This window comes from Canariomyces notabilis (genome assembly GCF_033297395.1).
Source record: "Canariomyces notabilis strain CBS 508.74 unplaced genomic scaffold N656scaffold_5, whole genome shotgun sequence".
Classification (NCBI taxonomy): domain Eukaryota; kingdom Fungi; phylum Ascomycota; class Sordariomycetes; order Sordariales; family Chaetomiaceae; genus Canariomyces; species Canariomyces notabilis.
Window position 1 is genome coordinate 1,233,955 of NW_027041827.1, and position 19,154 is coordinate 1,253,108.

General features: G+C 54.0%; 6 protein-coding genes across 6 annotated transcripts; 4 read left to right on the forward strand and 2 right to left on the reverse strand.

Annotated features, from left to right (window-relative positions):
- Positions 1-386: 386 nt before the first annotated feature.
- N656DRAFT_554221 (uncharacterized protein) lies at positions 387-1,944 on the reverse strand. The gene has a single exon (XM_064810059.1). It carries the CDS (start codon positions 1,532-1,534, stop codon positions 683-685), a length of 852 nt encoding a protein of 283 aa, XP_064672450.1. The 5' UTR covers positions 1,535-1,944; the 3' UTR covers positions 387-682.
- Positions 1,756-2,670, reverse strand: N656DRAFT_554735 (uncharacterized protein). The gene is made up of 2 exons (XM_064810060.1): positions 2,507-2,670; positions 1,756-2,369 (listed from the first exon to the last, which is right to left on the reverse strand). Exons 1-2 carry the CDS (start codon positions 2,588-2,590, stop codon positions 1,977-1,979), a joined length of 477 nt encoding a protein of 158 aa, XP_064672451.1. The 5' UTR covers positions 2,591-2,670; the 3' UTR covers positions 1,756-1,976.
- A 742-nt stretch (positions 2,671-3,412) lies between these two features.
- Positions 3,413-4,866, forward strand: N656DRAFT_554208 (DNase I-like protein). Its single transcript, XM_064810058.1, has one exon. The coding sequence runs from the start codon at positions 3,535-3,537 to the stop codon at positions 4,432-4,434; it is 900 nt and encodes a 299-aa protein (XP_064672452.1). The 5' UTR covers positions 3,413-3,534; the 3' UTR covers positions 4,435-4,866.
- Positions 4,867-7,786: 2,920 nt separating this feature from the next.
- N656DRAFT_796496 (uncharacterized protein) lies at positions 7,787-9,487 on the forward strand (the record flags this gene model as incomplete). Its single annotated transcript, XM_064817533.1, has 1 exon — positions 7,787-9,487. One exon carries the CDS (start codon positions 7,787-7,789, stop codon positions 9,485-9,487), a length of 1,701 nt encoding a protein of 566 aa, XP_064672453.1.
- A 2,372-nt stretch (positions 9,488-11,859) lies between these two features.
- On the forward strand, positions 11,860-13,738 carry N656DRAFT_777078 (uncharacterized protein). The gene has a single exon (XM_064814753.1). The coding sequence runs from the start codon at positions 12,281-12,283 to the stop codon at positions 13,664-13,666; it is 1,386 nt and encodes a 461-aa protein (XP_064672454.1). The 5' UTR covers positions 11,860-12,280; the 3' UTR covers positions 13,667-13,738.
- Positions 13,739-15,715: 1,977 nt separating this feature from the next.
- Positions 15,716-17,349, forward strand: N656DRAFT_796498 (SPRY-domain-containing protein; the record flags this gene model as incomplete). Its single annotated transcript, XM_064817534.1, has 3 exons — positions 15,716-15,965; positions 16,023-16,328; positions 16,385-17,349. The coding sequence occupies 3 exons, from the start codon at positions 15,716-15,718 to the stop codon at positions 17,347-17,349; spliced, it is 1,521 nt and encodes a 506-aa protein (XP_064672455.1).
- Positions 17,350-19,154: the final 1,805 nt, after the last annotated feature.

A 19,154-nucleotide genomic window follows, 5' to 3' on the forward strand; every position in this document is an offset into this window, starting at 1 on the left:
CGAAAAGTCTGCAGACAGTACAGACGAGTATCCCACATATGTGGTGCACTCTGTTCGAGGCCCAGATAGACACACATTTACTGGCAACATCCCTGGCTTTGCCCTTTGTAGGAGCCACAAGTATAAAACCAGGTATGGAGCTCTGTAAGACGCCCCCAGAGACGGTGTACCTAATATCAAAGAGAGACGGCTCCGTTCTTGGGACGGATCTTGAAATCCATATGTAAGGCTGAGTCTGTGTATGTACTACCGTATAATCTCGACGAAGTGAACAACTTCTACTGCACGCACTATCTCAGTAACCAATCCTAAGCTTGTGTTCTGCAGTGCGCTTCAACCTTGCTGATGCGATGCGAACTCGAAGTTAGGGTTTGAAGTGGGTGGAAGTTCGATTAGAGACATCGCTTGGCTTAGTCTATGCACCCTAGGAATGTAGCACATGAGAAGGATGAGAATCCAAGTAGGAGGGGGCCGCGAGCAGAACAGCCACGTTCTCCAATTGTAAGCCAATTACGGAGTACAAGACGACCAGGTACATTATATACACTAGTAAGGGTGCCCTCCTGATCCGCCCATCGATGCAACGTAACTGTTATACGAGTACAATACAGGAAACCCAGAAACAGAACGAGGCAGAATCAAGCAATTTATACTTCGTATGATGGCGTCGAATCATCTGTGTTCAATGCATGGCCTTGCCAGAACCTTCAGCAGGCAGGGCAAATCGAACCCTCTTCTTTGGCTTTGCAGCCGGAATGTCTACCGCTCCCGCCCTCGCAACGATATCATCCTCCCCGTCCTCAATTATCTCGACGTTTAGCTCCTCCTGGGTTTCTTCCTCGATGGACCATACATCCGGGCTTGGCTCACGCCACGCATGCGGCGATAGACGCATTGGTGTAGTCGTAGAACGTCTAATCTGAACACTGGCTTTTCCTGAAGCCGCCGCAGGTTTAAGGGCGGGTCGGGTCATGGCGCGCCCTCTGTTTGACGCATGCGAGGAAGGTTGAAACGCCAGCGGAAGAGGGGCATCCATGGCACTGGCTCCTTGCTTCGAGGAGGCCTTCAGCTTTCCATGGGCAAGGCCTTTGAGACGACGAGAGAGGGCTAAGGGCCCAGAAGGCTTGATCGCCGCAGCCGCCTCCAAATAGTCGTCTTGTTCGTCCGGCGTTGCGGACATGCTATAATCCAAGTCTGGGGTTGCTGGAGACCTTGGTGGTGTAGGCGGCCGGGGCGGAGGACGGCTCAACCCTTCCAGGCTGGATGGACTGACGCTCCTCACAATCAGTGGCGGGTGTTTGACATCTTCAATTCCGGCGTCAAACTCCATATCAAAGTCCATGCCCTCCCCATCCTCCCCATAAGAGGAAACAGTCGGCGTCAGAAAATAGGTAAGAGGGTCCTCGCCCATCCTGGCTAGATCCAGCTCCTCGATCTCCGTATCGTCAACTCCAATGGTGGGGTGAAGGAACATCTGCGTGGGCGCCCAGGATTCTTTTCGAGGATGTGGTCCAGGTGGTTTTGGCATTGGCATCCTATCGTCTACCCAACCTGAGATGCTAGGTAGCCGGTGCACAGGACGGCGACAGGATTGCTCAAGTATCCAAATGTTCCAGAAGTAAAAGCAGCGGGCATGAGGCAGGTGCTGGAACTAAATAAGTGCAGCCTGATGGCCGCAAAGAACAGCCACTGTCGCCGGTCTAGCCGGCTCAAACTAATCAAACGAGCGTCGAAGAGCGGAAAGCTCAGTGTCCCTTAAAGCTGTCAGACTGGACGAGAGAAAATGAAGAGTGTAAGCTGCGCGGCCAGCTGAGAACGGCCATGCTGATGAAGATATGTGCATGCTCAGGAAGCACACTTAGGCTCCTGCTGCCCCCGGCTTCCCACCATCAGCTTGGAAAGGGCTGTTATGGTCACCACCTCGGCCAAGTCACCGGTCAGCGAGTTGACTAGTCTCAATTTTTTGCGGGGCAATATCAAGGCTGCCCTCCAACTTGAGGACGTGTGTGTGAGTGGGCCAGACAGTTGCTGCACCATTGCGCCATGTTAGAGGAATGTTCTAAGGACCAAACGCACATCGCGACCAAATGTGCGTCACGGGCGGGAATAGACGACAGAATGGTGCCCAAGATATCCTTGATATGGGTGGTTTTGATCAACGGCTCGGGGGACGATCGATCTCCCTTAAGAGAGTTCCATGGGAAATCCGGGTGCATGTCGGCACTAACACGTCGTGTGACGGAGCCTAGCGGGCTTAGCTGAGACCTTCGCTGAGAAAGGCAACCACCTGCTCCGACATCTGACTGTCTGCTGCGCCATCGAAGAGACACCAACCTTGCCGAAGCAGCCGATGAATGCTTCAGTGCTCGCTGTATGCAATCAAGTTAGAGCACGAGCAAGGTCATACTGCTCACCGCAGTGTGTGTTGGATGGGAGAAACGACCAACTGCCGGTCAATTCAACTTAGGGGAGGCCATCCATGGAAGTCAAGATGTACTGTACCTGCATCGTGCGGGCAAGCAGCATCCAAGCAGATGTTCAGGCTGCCACTACCACCATCCTTCCAGCGGGTCACAACGAAGCAGCTCATGTCGCGGATGAAGGGAAGTGGAAGGACCGCGATGCCTCGAGAGCTCCGAAAAATTCCGGAGGGCCAAAATCACCTTGGAGAAGCAAGCGCGCCAATGGATCTGGCATACGCTAAAGTAGGTACTCGGTTCAAAGTTCAAGTTCGGCCTGGAAGTTGTTTGTTAATGCACTTCGTTCTGTTTGAAGATTTCAAAGTGATCGACAAATGCTCGAACCTCGATACTCCGCCCCACTTGACCTACCTTTTTATGGTATAGTGCGAAAGCTAGAACTCCAGCTACTGTGTGGTACATCAGACTTGGCCTCGACTTCTCTCCCAAGACAGGGCTGCGAGTATCAAACAGTCCTATGCGTATCCGTATCATCCTTCGACTTCAATACAAACTGAATACTTAGTAGCTTTCGAAACCTCGGCGCTTGGTGCAAAAGGGTAGTGAGCTAAGATCGATGCTTCGAAATTACCTATGCATTTCTATACTCTACATTTTGTTCCGCTTGAAGTACCGGGCTAACCAACAAACCAGGCGTGGACTTTTAATCTACCGGTAGTGCCTGGCGTTACCTAACGTCGGGTTAACGCAGTTGCTGCCAGTGACTCCTGAAGACTGGAGGTGTCTGGACTGCAGGCAGCTCTTGAAGCCTGTCCTGTGAGTGGCCGGTGGCCCACTCCTCAGCGCGATGACGCATCGCCATGCACGCATCGCGACTGCCTACCTCCTAGTACCTAGGTGGTAGTGTACACTCTGGTTCGGGCACCTTCGCACTGTCGATCTTTCGTCGATCCACACGCGAGGGAACCTCAGAGCCATTCTAGCGTTCGACTACACTATTTTAAAGGTGCCTCGGCTGCCCGCCAGAGGACGTCATTGCTACAGGCCAACGAGAGTTTGCAAAGAGTTCTTGGATCTGTCTCAAGTTTTCCAGGCTCTGGAGAAACCACCAGCTATGGAATCGACAGGCGCATCCGGAACCTCCTCCTCGCATCCTCTTCCCGTCCGCATAGTCACCCTAAACATTCGTTATGCCACAGAGCGCCCTGATCCTGGAGAGGAGCCATGGCGGATCCGTTGCCCAAAGCTCTGCGCGCAGTTGAGGTTCATTACTTTAGGACACGATTCGGTGTTTGTGTGTCTCCAGGAAGTCTTGCACTCTCAGCTCAACGACGTCCAAGCATGCTTGGGCCCGTCGTGGGGTCATATTGGGCAGGGGCGCGAGGACGGGAAACAGGCCGGGGAGTACTCTCCGATCTTCTTTCGGACCGACCGCTGGCTGTGCGAGAACAGCAGGACATACTGGCTGTCAGAAACACCGGACATACCATCTAAAGGCTGGGATGCTGCCTTGGAACGCATTGTAACGATAGGGTCGTTCCGCCATAAGGAAACCGAGACCGCTGCCGTTGTTATGAGCACCCATCTTGATCACCAAGGCGAGGTCGCCCGTGAGCAAAGCGCTCGATTGCTGCTCCAACTCGCGAGGACATGGGTTATCGGCAGAGAAGTCCCTGCCCCTTTATTCCTGGGCGGTGACCTTAACAGCACGCCAGACGGTGGTGCGTACAAGGTGTTGACTGAGCCAGGCGAGGGCATGAAGGATATATCCACTCTCGTCCCGGAGCATTTCAAGTACGGCAACCAGGAGATAACCTATACTTCCTTCGGAGAGCAAGGAGAGGAACCCAAACAGATAGATTTCCTCTTTGTCCTGAACCCGGAAAGACTGAATTTCCTGGGGTTCAGCATTTTGGCCAACCAGTTCGACGACCAGATTTACCTTTCGGACCATAGGCCGGTGGTTGTGGACCTAGAGATCCCTTGTCCCAGCGGCCAGATGACGCGATCTTGATCTCCGTTCAGGAGCCAACTTGAAGTTCTTGCAGTTTTTCTGGGAGGTCTACCTTGAGACGCTTTCGCTCGCTTCTCCAATGCAGAAATATACAACCGGTTACGAGCCTCGGTTCAGTGCTGCACGGGGAGTCTGGATGCATCCGCTAGATTGAGAGAGTAGCCAACATTCTGCTCCTGATGATGCAGATGGGCATACGCCGAACGAAACCTATCCATGTTTTCAAGGGGAAGCGCCAGGTACGTTGGTCATCCTCTGAGACCAATGTAGACGAAGTCGACCTCGCCCACACAGCATAGTCATACATTAGGTATCCCAGGGATCTTGCATCAAAACTCTGGGTCCATCTGAGACTTGCACCTTCGGGCTCTTTCGGCCCTCAGGAAGGCTGGGTCTCTGGGACGCCCTCAACGGCCCGTGAGGCCGGGCCATGTCCCCGCCGCTGCAGCTCCCGCTCACCCCATCGGCCTGGTTCGAGGGAAAGAAAAAGCAACAAACTTATATAGTATGTACTTGGCGAAGAGCTAGATTTGCTAGGATGTCACGGGACCAAGTGAACGAGCTTCATGCAGCATGCATGAAGCTTCTCCGAAGGAGTGGACAACGTCCCGCACCGCATCAGCATCGCTTCTTCTCTGTCTCCTGTAAAGGGCCCCAGTATTGATCCCGCTATTAATGCACAGGATGCAGAGAATCACCAGATCAACTTTGAATTGGTGCAAGGGGCACCCCACAATACAGATTCGACCCAACGCTCTGCGGCAGCAAGCGGCCTGCTTGAGAATCTACGAGAGCATTCGGCCGGCCTGCGACCGGCAGCCAACATCAGCCACTCAATAGAGCACTTTGATATTGGCAATGCGGCATGACATGCAGCTTCTCGTGCGGTTGCGACGACCAGAAAGACCATTGTAGCCGCAGCTTGCCCAATCAATATAGAGACTTCTCCGCATGGCGTACTTTTGTTTCGTCGCAGGAGAAGAGCGTGCTAAGTTCCCCCGACTCCATCAGTCAAGTCAGATACCGCTTCAGCCGGACTGGAGGGTATAACGCCGGAAGCATTGGTGCTCGCTACTCGACACAAAACCCACTGAGGCCAATGGGGATTAGACAAACTTTTGACCGGACACAAACTGCTACATGCGAAGACTGCTCGCTTCCCGTGTCACACATATGGGACGTTGAGCACCCTGGGACTTTTCGATCGAAAGCCATCTTGCTATGAAATATCGGCGGCGTATAGGATTTTGAATGCCCTCAACTGGTGATCGGAGGTTCCTAGCAACCTATCCATGGATATGCAGAGGATAGGCCTTGGCGCAGAAGATCAGAATATCTGACAGGCATCGCTGCTGTAGTCAAGCGAACAATGATGAAGAGCGGCCTGTCTGGAAAGGCGATATCATCGGCGGTCTGGGCAGCAGCATGGTGGCAGCATGGGAGCCCACGGCCTATGACTGCACGACTACGACCGAAAGGGAAGCGTCCCGCAGTTTCACAGGAGGACTGGGCTTGTTGGCCCCTCGGACTGCCCTGAAAGACTCATCAGGCAGTATTTGGCTTGCAGAACAAGTCTGCATTCCATGCCCGACTGCCCAATGAGGACAACGGAGCTGCACAAGGCCACAAGCATACCCAGAATGGTGTGTTGGCGTGCTACTTGCCTACCGTTGCAGCGTTGCGAAGCCGCTGATTGTTCGACCTGCCCAAGGCAACATTCCAGGTTTCCATGGCGGTCCGCGGCTTAAGCCTCAAACTTAGCTATGTAGGTATGTAGAGTGCATAGTTATCCCCTGCGTCCATTTTTCAACCAAATACGGTTGTGATTCTAGACTGATTTTGATATATCGTCAACACAAAGGCTCACTCTATCGGAGCGCCGAATTCCGTGCTCCGTTGCCCGAGCGTAAGACCGTTGCGAGGTCGTTACTGTGCGATTGATACCCAAGAGTGAATCGGGCATTAAACTCGCAATATGGAGAGGGAAGTTACTGGGAAGGCAAATGGTCAGTGGTTCCCATTGTTCAATCGTCGCACGGGGTGCCTGGTTCAAGTTTTGTCAAGCTGCAGACCTGTTCCTTTTGCCGCCTCTTACTGAATGAGTGAGAGTGTTTAAAGCTGTCCAGGCCATTGCCATCCCAAGCTGCCCTGCAGCCCCACTCTATGATCCACTCTTGAGGCCTTAACACAAACATCAACCACACACATCATCCCAAGTTGCAGTCTGCCCCGGCAGCCGTCTTGCTTACACTGCTTCGTAAGAGGCTCGCCACAGGGTGCTGAGTACTGCGCAGCTCATCTTTGTCGAAATCTCGTCTGAACTGGGGCGTTTGATATCTAAGGTAGGAGGATACATTGTCGGTGTAAATCGTCTGTCCTCGGTCTCCCATTGTTCGGACTCACGCTACTTACCCGTTCGCCTCGCTTCTCCCCTGCTGAGGATCCGGCAGTTCATGGGTGTCTAGGTAGTGTCTAGCTCGCAGGTCTTGGATGAGTCTTGGGGGATCTCTGCATGGTTTGCAGGGTTGGACTTGGAGGAGCGGTCGTTCTTTCCAATGGCCTTTTCGGCTTCGCTCCCCCCACGCTCTTTGAGCAACACTCCCAGTAAATACTAGCCACCCGGCCAGTTAGCCGTCAGCCCGTACCGGTGCGTCGGCTGAGTGCTTGTTGAGCTTGGAGATCGAATCCTGCACGAACCAAGAGACGGGACCGTAGAGCTTGGGCGAGAGGGCTACTACCTAGAGGTGGTGCCAGTTTGTCACCCGGTCACTTCCCGCTTGCAGGGTTCCTTCTTTTTGTTTTCGTTATCGATAGGAGCGTCCCGGGGTCGCCCCTCCTCTGGGGACGGCTTCCCACACCCCTGTCCCGTCTCGTCCTGTCGTTGTCAGCGCTTCCCCAGCGCCTTGCTCCAGGCCCATTCCTCCACTGCCAGCGCACCCCCCGCACTGAATAAAACTCGTCACTGTCCCATTCCCCCATTCTTTTTTCGTGACAGCCAGACTACCACCTCTATCCCGCCCGACTGTCCCAGTGACCAAACTGACAACGTCCGGGGTTTGCAGGCGCCCTCGGAAGCCGAGCACCTCGCCAGCAGCTTCATTGGAATTTATCTGTCGTCGTCCGAAAGTCCTCTCCTCGAGCTGATAACACTGCTACCGCCGCCGATTGCTTTTGCAGCCCAACGACAACGGCATCTAGGCGTGTTCGCCAATTCACCGGTCGCCCTTTTGCCAGAGTGGCACCCCTTACTCGAAGCCCGAGGCATCATTGCCTCTTCTGTAACGACATACCCATCTGACTTCTGAGAAGTCTCAACTCCATTTCTTGACTGCGAGCAACTGCTCGTACCGCAATGTCCAGGCGGGGGGAACGACCAATAGTTGCGTCTGTCGAAGACGTTGATGAGAACGGGAACGTGGTAGAAGGAACCGATCGCTACGCATCCTCAGTCGCCCCAAGCAGCCCGGCAAAGGAACAACCGAACACTGGGCGAGCGAGAAATAAGGGCAGGAGAAGCTCCTCGTCGCCAATCACCACCAGCGCCCTCACCGACTCCGACTCTACCGTACACCCTCAAAGGGATTCGAAGAAGTCGAGCAAAGACCGGGACAAGTCTGTGTCCAAGAAGGCGCTCATGGCTGCTTCACGGCCTCCGGTGAAACATGCAAAGACGACGTCGAGCATTCCCAAGAGGGACGAAGCATCGTACTACGGCGTTGACCCTACTACCATTACTCCTGCCACCTCGCGTCCCCGAGCGCAGACTTCAAGACCATCGAGTTATTATGGCCCTTCGAGGCCACCCCCAGCGAATGCCAGGTTTTATGCAAACCAGCCGCCAACCCCCCTCATGACCGGGTCGTTGCCGCCTCATTCGTGGCTAGGGCCGGGCCCCCTGCCGCCGTATCCGCCGCCCTCACCGTCCCCCGTGATTATGCAACAGCCACCGCCGCCGCATCCCGATTACTTCACGCGCCCTCCAGAAGCTCGCCCTCTGGAAGCTCGCTTTGGATCTCTTGGATCTGTTCGGCCACAGTCCTCTATGGGATTTCGTCCATCTCGTGCCGCCATCGAGTATGACGACTACGAGACACCACCCGAGAGAACTCTAGCGCGGCGGCCATCAACGACTCGCAAGGTATCCAAGGGTGAGGCGGACAGGAAAACAATGCCTCCCCCGCCCAGGCCTGCCTCGGCTCGCCCAACTGCCTTAGCGTTCCGTCCACCTCCATCCACTTCCGCTAGGAGGACGGTGGGGTTTGAGGATCGCGATCCAGATGATGATGACCCTCTTTTCCGTGACCTTTCCCCACTTGCACCTGCGAGCTACGGCTATACACCGCCTATGCCGTTCCGGCCACGGCCAAGTTTTGGTGCGACAGAAGCCTCGTTTGATATCCACGACTTCCGCACCGAAGTAGCAGGGAAAGGCCATCGACGTCATTCATACTATGGTGGCCATTCTGCTTCTTCCGGAAGCGCATACGAGGAGAAGGTGCGCCAAGCTACACGCTATCAAGATGACGTTGCCGGTGGTTCTCAGCTGCCCCTAACGGCCGAAAGTCTCCGCAAGGCGGTCAGGAATGGCGGCAGCAGCAGGTCCACCAAGAGTTCTGGAAGCCATGACGAGAGCAGCGAGTATAGACAGTCGGCAACAACCCGGACGACTAGATCGAGCGCCAACAACGACGAAGATGTCACGATCCGGGTAAAGGGGAGCACGGTGCTCAAGCTTGGAAATGCAGAATTTCAGTGCCAGGACGGGGCTGAGATCAACATCAGCTCGAGGGGTGGCACCGCGGATATCCGGGCCAGTAGCGATCGGTCGAGCTACCTAGACCAGGACGATCGTCGAACACGAGTAGACATCCCATCCGCACGAGCGCGGGCGAGTTCTCGAGCGAGATCATATTCACGGAATTTCGCAAAATATGACGCTGGCTCGGATTATGACGCTTATGATTATCCTCAACCACTACCGCCGCCCTACCCTCCATACCCTTCTGCCTACTCATCACGACCGGATGACGGGTACTATGGCGGCGCGTTTTGAGATCCTTGCACGAGTACCCCAATAGGATTTCAAGTTCGGTGATGGCAATGCGACAACAACGATGATGAGATTGATGACGATGGGTCTCTGGACCCGCTGACGCTGAGCGATGACGATAATGACGTTGTTTATTTGTGTGCCAACTCTCTAATGTCTTTTTCTTTGGACTACATCTCAGCAAGCGATGGTTTTCATCTTTCCTGTTCATTGATCCTCTATTTTGTGCGGGCTATAGTGCCCAATTTTGCGGATAAGGGTGCTGGTCTATCTTGTTTTCTTTATACCACTTTGCTTCTTGTTCTCATTGTATCCTCGGTTCCTAAACAAGGAGGCTCTCAGTGTTGGGTCGAGTCTTGGCTTAGCGGGAGGACGGTCTATACCCCGAACCGGGACGGGAAAAGCAACCTGGCATTTATACCGACGATACTATTTGGACAGTTATTCTTCTGCTTTTCCCTTTGGCTTTGACGCTTCAGTATCCCTTGATTTGGGAGGTTTCTTGGGCGTGGGTGTAATCCCAGCCATGGTTCCTTGGTCCCTGTTTGTCGCTTACTTTAACTCATTGTCGCTGAGGGCAAGATTGATATATCCCTGCCGAACGTTTGTGTTCTTGAGGCGGATCCGGCTGCGCCAGACTGTCCTCTCTTCACATAGCCCCGTGTTTGAAGCCACAAAACCTGTTTCCGCATTCGCATCTGGATCGGTTGATTCATTCATGGCCGGCAGGAAGCACTTCCCCAAGATTAGGCGACAATAGATTATGACTTCGCGATTGAAGCTCACACTTCTTTATCTGGAATATCTACACAACACGGGCAACGACAACTCGGTCAAGGGGGTTCGACTCCCTCCGGTAGAGCTGGGTTGCGCCAGCCGAAAATCCTGGAGTTGAACCAAACCCCATGTGTGGGTGTTCGATATGTATGTCTACCTATTCATATATACGTCGACTTACTCGTCTCGGCAGCCCTTTCTCTCATATCTCTTAATAGGTCATAATAATAATAATGAAACCTTGTTTTACTTACAGCTGTTACCCACCCCACGAAGTACACATACTTGTTTTGGTGGAGATTTGCGGGCATGTCAGCCCGAGGCCCAAGCTGCCGGACATATTCGCTGGCAATGGTTTCCCACATTGCTCTGTGTTACAGACCACGGAGGTTCGTGATACACTTCCGAGACGATAAACGGGGGTGGACATTTGATAGCCATATCGCATATCCTACTTACTTTCATTGCCACGGTGTGGCGGCTCCCCAAAAGAGGGGTGGGAGGCGAGGCGGGAGCGAGGGTTCTCGACGAATAAGATGTGTAGCATATCCCAAGGGATGCCAGAGAACTTCGCAGATGGCGATCCAATACGACGTAGCAGGAAGGACTGGTCGATGAAAGCAAATGGACATGGAGACACACTGCCTAATGATGCTAACGCTAAGTTAGACGGCAGCTTTTGTCCTTGCCGCACATCCCCCAAACAGGAAGCCCATCACCCCGATACGTTTAGCTCATAACTTAGGTTCCGTTCTTCCGAACGGAGCGGCGAAACTGTTGGATATTCTCCAATAAATATACGGATGTGTAACTGGGGTAACGGCGTTCCAGACATGAAGTTGACGGCCAATTATTCTCTAACGCGCCGGCTTCTCAAGCGAAGGCGGGAAGAGAGGGGATTTATGCGTGTAAGGCCCTGCTCCAGACGACCACATTAGCATAACGCAAAGTTGGGCAACTTGGCCAATGTACCGAAAAATTCGCGTGCGCGGGAAAATCGCTCACGCCTTTCCTTTTTGGGCCATAATAATTGGCGCGACTTCGGGTACCCAGCGCTATAATGCGAAGTTGCCAAGAGGCAGTGTACCGCGCTAATGCAGGCCAAAATACCCACAGAACCTTCCCTCTATAGGCCTAGTTGCCAAGCTTCTCGCAGCAAAAGTCCGAAAAAACCACCCAAATACGCTAATGCCAATTGGAAAGCATTATGGGCAGCGCCCCAGCAGTACAATGGCTTGCCCTATGCCCACACACACTAGTGCTGCAGATCAGAAAGGTCACTTTCCAACTTTGCGTTATGATAATGTGGTGGTCTGGAGCAGGGCCTAAGTCGACGGAGCCGCTCCGTCGGAGCGGGTAGGAGGTTGCCTGCCTTACGGAGAAGTGGGGAAGGATAGAAAGGCTTGGCAGAGATGTGCCACCGGACTGGATACAACTTGGTTGCCTGGTCGTTGCCGGGCAGCGGTGAAGATGTTTACGTACGTCATCCCCAGAGAATAACCACAGTTGAACTGAAAAGTTAGTTACTTCTGTAAGTTGGTTAATTCCACAGAAACCTCATTTAAAACCGTTTCCTGCAGGGTAGGCAGTGATCAATGTTGATTGGGCAATCCACAAGGCTGTTGTTGGCTCCCCTGCCGCTGTTTTGGTCGTTTTCCCAGCCCCTCCAGCCCAGCCTCCCAGTTTCTGGGTCAACCACCACTGCTCCGTAATCAACAAGCAATCGTCTTCTCTCACCCTCCTAAGTTTAGGTTCCAATCTGGCGTCGGCTTTTGCGGTGGGTAGTCTGCATTCACCCATTACCTACGAATCCTAGAGCCTTCATGTTTCTTGTCACTGCACTGTCACCACAGCCAACCGCATCGATACGCACCAAACAAATCTGACTGCGTGAATCCAACTTACATCCCTCCGGCTGGTTGACCAGCCGGAAATACCCAAGAAAACGTGCGATTACTTCACTGTTTCTCCCGACAGGCCCAACCATACAAACGAAAAAAAAAACAACCATTCAACACCATGGCTCCTGCGATTGTCAGCAACATCCTCTCGCCCGTCCTTCGTGCGGCGCCTGATGCCATCTCTCTTGGACCATTGGGCGCGCGCTCTGTCCTGCTTGCGCGCGATCCGGCCGAGCCACAGAGGGATCCTCATTCGGGCGCGCTGCGTCCAGACGAAATCAATAACAACGCCGTTTTTGCCGTTTTCGGCCTCATTGGCGCCGGCTTCGTCATACTGGGCATCTGGTTCTTTTTCTGGGCCAAGAACGGCGGCTTCTACTTCAAGAAGAACGATTGGGAGGATTACAAGTCGACGGTGCTGCGACGCAAGGGGCCCAACGGCACCATCTATTCGAACGCGACGCCAAGCACCATCCTCGGCGGCGGCAGTGTCTACAAGGATGTCGATGACGGCACGACCACGACCGGCGACGACTTGACCACGGTTGTGAGCGCTACCACTGGCATCACGGGCATAACCGGAGGCGTGTCGGACATATTGGGCCGGGAGAAGCGGCGCAAGAAGCGCGAGCAGAAGGAGCGTGAGAAGGAGCGCCGCCGCGAGGAGAAGGCGCGTGAGAAGGAGAAGAAGAAATCGCGCCGCAAGGTCGGCCAGGACGGCGTGCTGGTCGACGAGGAGGCCGAGGCCGAAGCCAAGGAGCAGTTGCGCAGCTACCGTCACGAAAAGCCTGCCCGCGTGGGCGGCATCAACCGGGAGGCCGACGGGTCGACCTGGGACGGCTCCACAAACCCCAGCTGGTCAACAGCAAGCCCAAGCCATGCCAACGACAATGTCGCAGCGTCCACGGTTGAAAGCGGCAGCACCGTCACGTCGGAGCTCCTCAACAATCGCGAGCGCACGCCCACCAGCACGCCCACCAAGCAGAAAGACGGAAATGAGCGCTCGGGCGGCCGCATTCGTAAAGTCTATTCGACGGCGGACAAGAACGCGGTGCGCGAGAACGAGCGCATCCGGGCCGAGGCGCGCCGGCTGCAGGAAAAGGGCCGCGAGGCGTCGCGGATTCGTCGTGACTTTAGCTTCACGCGCGGCGCCGACGAGACGGTGGCGCTGCGCCGCATCGACGAGCAGACGGAAAGCGTCGTCAGCGGCGGGTCCTATGTCAGCGAGGTCACTGCGTCAACCAATGACAAGTCCCAATCGCGTGCACGCTCGCGTTCGAGGCATGGCGGCGGTGCCACCGACTCCCGCGTTCCGGGAAGTTGGGTCGAGAGCGAGGTCGGCAGCACGGATGTTGGTACCAAGGTGTACCAGCACCCACACCACATCCCGACGGCGTCCTCGGTGAGCGACTTTGCCTACACCGAGGAGAAGAGGAAGAAGAGGGGTGGTGCCGGGGCAAGAAGGCACCGCGGTGGGGGTGATGGGGACAGTAGCGTGGCTTGATGGCAATGAGTGATGAGGCTACATTTGTGAATCGTGGCGCTGTCGATGGGGGGAAATTGAGCAATGATAGGGTTTGTGTGAGATGGTTCGCGATCATGGGCTGGCGTTGGTGGTACAGTACGGGCGATCCCCATTTGTTGGTTGATGACGTCAATTATGGTATGGTCCTCACATTGATGAAGAGTACGATTTGCAGGAGACGATAGTACCGGTATGACTTCCACGTTGTACCTATGTAGGGTAAATAAACGCCATGCCTTCGCCATCGCCGGCGCATCTTGCTGCTACAAATGCTCTTCATCTTGTCGGAAAGCTCGGGATGGAATTGCCGCGCAGATGTGGCCTGTGTGAGTTTCCAGCGGCCCGGCTCAGAAGATTGCAAATAGGTCATGGAAGTTCTGCCATGCAACTTGTTCACCACTCTTCTTGGTTGGCTAGCCACATAATTACTCAGTGATAAAGTAGCCACCCGATAAGACTGGAAATCTGGAATGAAGTGGTTGTAGATAGGCACTGCACTGGATAAGGTTGTGGTGATTAAGGTTGTGGTGCTGGGTCAAGGTCTCCCTCCCTGCCCAAATGGTCCCGGACAATGGCGCGTACGCCGCGCACGCAGGCCCGAAGTCTATTCTCAGCCTCCAGAGTCGGGAACAAAGTCGGCCGTCCCAAAATCTCTTGAGAAATCGACGTTATGGTGTAGTTGGTGATAGCGACATGCGTGACCTGTATAAGAAGTATAGCTTTCAGAAAACTGCTGGGCGGTTATAGCGGCCAACGGTGTTGGAAACAACCAAAGAACCCAGCAAACCCGAAACAGATCGTCCTGCGTCCTGTCTTTGTTGGCCGACGGACAGCATTGCGAGCTACAGCTGGACCTGTGCCGCCCTGCTGTGCTAGTTCTGAAACTGGTTCAGCCCCTCCGCCCCGCTGAATTGAGGCGCCGCATTGAAGGGATGTGTCGTTGATTGTTATGCACCACGAACAAGCGCACCCAGGAGGGTCCGAGGGCAAAGAGAAATGCGATGGAAAGGTGGCTGAATCATTTGCAATCGGCGTCGGCGCTGCTGGAAACGTCGCCGATGACGGATGGGATGCCGAATATCTTTCTTGGGCCGTCACGACCAGCTTTACGGGACAGGTTGAAGGTTACAGTAGATCGGGGCCCAGGCAGCGTCATCCACTGGAGCAACCTTGTTCATGTCTTAGCTCACTGCTCAGGCACCCCCGCCACCCGATAAGTTAGTGCTCAATCGTGTTGCCGCCATGCCATTCCTGGGTTGCTGATAGCGTGCCAACTCCGCTAATCCCGTTTCTCCCGCTGGCCTGAGCTGCGGGCCAGGGCCCCCAATGCTGAAGCCATCGTCCAGCAACAAGAGCATTCAAGGGCACTCGATGGCATTCCATCCAACCTTCGCTTTCCTCCTTCATCTTTAGTAGTGCAGATCAAATACTGTGCGGTTTCCTTCCAAATACCTTTTGCTGACTATCTATTGCATCCCGTTAACCCTCTTCTGCTTCTCTTGTCTTTGACGCATCTCTATTCCGTATGAGCCGGTCGACGCCGTCCCTTTCCTCGCCGTTACTTTGCTTGCGTTCGTCATTCGTCATATCGGCGTTGTCCCCGCCAGCGTGACACACCAATGTCCTGATCGCCCACCTGACATACACCATACACCTTCAGCCAAGCGCACTTGCAGGCTCTCACGGGCTGGTAACCCAACCACACGCGATAAGCTCTACCATCGACGCACTCGATTACGATTTTCTTTTTCCGACCCTTGCCCTATCGCCCTCCTCATCATTACTTTCCAAACGCTCGAATTAGACAGCTCTCCTCACTTCGACTCGTGGGAAACGACGACGGAAATATTAACCGCCCCAAAGCCGCATCGCGGGTACCGCCAGGATTGTAGGAACGGGAAGGAAGAGAGTTTGGGGTTCTCAGGCCGTCACACGGCTTGGGCGGCGACCGCCCTCGATCGGTTCGCCCTTCCAACTCGGCGATTCACAAACAACGAGCGCCCCGGTCGGGTGCGCTAATCCTCCAAGATGGCCCGCTATAACCCGGGGCTGAACGGCGTCGTCATCGGCCTCTTATCATCATTTGGATCTGCTATCTTGATCCTCTGCATTTTCCTAGCGTTTTACTTCTTCAGATACACAGCGTCCGGACGCATATTTCTCGACCGCATCGGCCGGCCAGGTGAATACGATGATGAGCAGGCGTTTGCGCGGGACGAGGCCGAGGCCCTCGAGACTATGGATGATATGCAAAGGACAGAGTATTTAAGGGCCAAGGGTAGGCCACGCTCATCCCACACATAAGCTGTCTGCAGATGCTGACACGGCCGGGCAGCTTTCATCGCTGCGAACCCTCCCGAATCCGTGCAGACCGATATCTCACTGTCCCAGTACCTGGCCATCCAAGAAAAGGGCGTATCAGCATGGGAGTTCGAGCCGGAGCTAGAGATTGCAAACTGTTTTGTTGAAGCCCGGACCGAGATCGAGTTCTTCGATTCGGAGTGCACTGTGATGAGCAACCTGCCAGTTCCAAAGCAAAACGACGTTTACTACTGGGAAGCAAAAATCTACGACAAGCCCGAAAGCTCCTTGATAAGCATAGGCATGGCCACCAAGCCGTACCCGTTGTTCAGGTTACCCGGTAAGATGGCACCACCATCATGATTGCTATCCAGATTGATGCTAATCAATGTATAGGCTTCCACAAATACTCTGTGGCCTACTTGTCCAACGGCACACGACGCTACAATCAACCGTTCACAGCTACCCCTTATGGGCCACAGATCGTGCAGGGCGATGTCATCGGGGTTGGCTACCGTCCCCGGACTGGCACGATTTTCTTTACACGCAACGGCAGGAAATTGGAAGACGTGGTTCACGGACTGAAGTCGCAGAATTTCTTCCCTGCGGTCGGCGCAAACGGACCATGCGTTGTCCATGTCAATTTCGGCCAAGCTGGATTTGTCTTTATCGAGGCCAACGTGAAGAAGTGGGGCCTTGCGCCGATGACGGGCTCCTTGGCGCCGCCGCCGCCATATGGGTCAGAACAAGGGAGCATCCTTCTTGAAGCTGGGACCAAAGACGGCTTCACAAGCTCACAGGCTCGCGGTCACCGTCACAGCCATTCAGTCCAGTTGTACTCGAGACACGGCCACAACACATTGGATCCTGGCCATGCCCGCTCGAGGTCGGGGAACATACGCGTACTTTCCCCCACGAGCCCAGGGCCTCTCCGCAGCCCAACTGACATCTCGCTCGCCCACCTAGCGCCAACGGACGATTCTGGGGAAGCCAGCAGCAGCGCTGCAGCATTGGTGCTGGCCGCGAACGGCCCCAACCAGCCGTCCGTTATCCTCGGTGTAGATGACGCCAACAATCCTCCACCCCCCGAATACACCAGCCCTGAGCACTCAGATGCGGAGACGGAAAGCAGAAGAAATAGTAGTGATAGTGAGAACACGCCGTTGATCCATCTCACTAGGAGCCGTGGGGGGTCGTTAGCGACTGTGCGGGAGAGGGCAAACAGCGGCGCCAACAACAACAGGCCGTCACCCTCGCGGGGCCCGCCGAGCCCGCCGATTCCGAGCTATCAGGATGCTATCCAGCAAGGTGCGGGCCGGGAAAGGAGTGATAGTGCGAGGACCGTGAGGTCTGCGCGATGACGGTACGCGAGAAGTCGTGGTCTCTCTACGCGATGAAATGGAATTGTACCCCGTGGGGGACTGTGTGTGGGCATTCTCACAAGCAGGGTTGGTTGAATGCTCTAGGAATCTGCGAATGGGAGGTCGGACGCGCAGGATTGATACCATGGCGCATGGGTAAGGGTATCATGAGCAGGTTGTAACCACTTCTCATGCTCGGCAACAGCTGTCCTAAAAGACTTGGCTTTTTTTTCTTTTCTTCTCCTCGGAAGCGGTGTCTGGAGTAAGGGTGGGCGGTCCATAGGTTGATATCTTTTGCGGGAACGTGCTATACCAATGAAGAGACGTATATATGTGCGCGCCTTTTTTCTAGTGGTGAGCTTGAAAACCCGCCGCTGTTTTAAGGAGACAATAGCTCAGTCACCAACTTACCCCTTTCCATCCTTCCCTCAAGTAGACATCAACATCATATGTGATACCGGTAGCTAAAGTCCTTAGAACCCCCTCGTCTCGTAGCTCGTCCATGAGACGTTCTCAGAGACCGTACAGGATATGCCTAGGGGCTTGATGTCAAGCCTTCAGCCTCCAAAGTATACCTCTCTCGCTACAATGATTGACTCAAATGCCCTTGATGGCCTCCTTCCACACGTGCTCTGCGGCGAGACTGGAGATTCATAACTGCTAGCTACGCTCGGGTGGCTGGCGTTGGCATCGGCTAACAATTCCAAACTGTTATACACTTACATCACATAACCCTCTAGTGTATGTACTGTACAATACGGTACCTATCTACGTAGAGCTTCAACTGTTCGCTTGACCGGACTTAGCCTCACTACCAGATCTGATGCCGGAAGCAGCTTCCCGTCTTTCTGAATCGACTTTGGATCATGGGTCACATACTGTAAGCCATCTCAACTTGAAATAGCAATTGCTTGGACTACGAACAGCGACGGGGACATCTCTAGGCCCCTCGAGGCCCTGTATCTTACCAAGTGTTGGTGGTGTTGGCCATCTCCCGGGACGAATCAACATACCTCCCCCTCGCCGCTCTGCATTCTAATCATCAACGCCAATACATCGGAAGGTTCGACTTCCGAGCAACGATGTCCACACAACACCGTCTCATCACCGTCTCTCGACAGCCGCTCTGCTTGGAATTGATCGTTGAACAAATTTCTCAATTGGATTATCCAGGCTCACAGCCTATTATGTATCCCTTTGTTACAATTAATATTATCCCAAAACCAAGCGCTTACTACCCTGCGAGTTCCGTTGAGCACCCAAGATTATCCTCCCTTTTTGAACATGTGCCACAAAACACACTATGCAACAACACCTAGTTAAATCCAAATCAACGCCGCCCAATGCAACAAAAACAGCCGATAAACACCATTAAGCCAAAAAAACAGAGGGCTGGACATGCGTCGACAGCCAAGGCTCCCCCCAAAACAAATGCCAAAAGCAAACCAAAACAACAGTCGCTATGCAGTTGGGTATCATGATCATCCGAAGTGAGTCCGTAAGGAGTGAATCTATGCCGATGAATGCCTCATCATGATACAAGTCGTCAAAGGAGTGTCTATAAAGTTGGTCATAACCGTTTGATCCGAGAATAAGGAACGTCTAATAGTTTGCCGCAAGGACCAGCCGGTGCAAAGGAGCGGTAATAGTGGGTATCTTCAGGGTGTTGTTTGACAAAGGAGCGTCGTTGCAAAAATTGCGATATTAGGTGAGATCGTCGCAGTCATAAAGGAGTGTAACACAGCGTAATGATGCTGTGGGATTGCTGCTGTCGAGTCGGGATTATGATCGTTAAAGGAGCGTCG

Bases quoted from the DNA above. Each gene is read 5' to 3' on its own strand.
- N656DRAFT_554221 (XM_064810059.1), bottom strand. From the start codon at position 1,534: ATGCCAATGCCAAAACCACCTGGACCACATCCTCGAAAAGAATCCTGG.
- N656DRAFT_554735 (XM_064810060.1), bottom strand. From the start codon at position 2,590: ATGAGCTGCTTCGTTGTGACCCGCTGGAAGGATGGTGGTAGTGGCAGC. The intron at 2,370-2,506 runs GCAGGTACAGTA...GATTGCATACAG, and splicing joins ATGCTGCTTGCCCGCACGAT to CGAGCACTGAAGCATTCATC.
- N656DRAFT_554208 (XM_064810058.1), top strand. From the start codon at position 3,535: ATGGAATCGACAGGCGCATCCGGAACCTCCTCCTCGCATCCTCTTCCC.
- N656DRAFT_777078 (XM_064814753.1), top strand. From the start codon at position 12,281: ATGGCTCCTGCGATTGTCAGCAACATCCTCTCGCCCGTCCTTCGTGCG.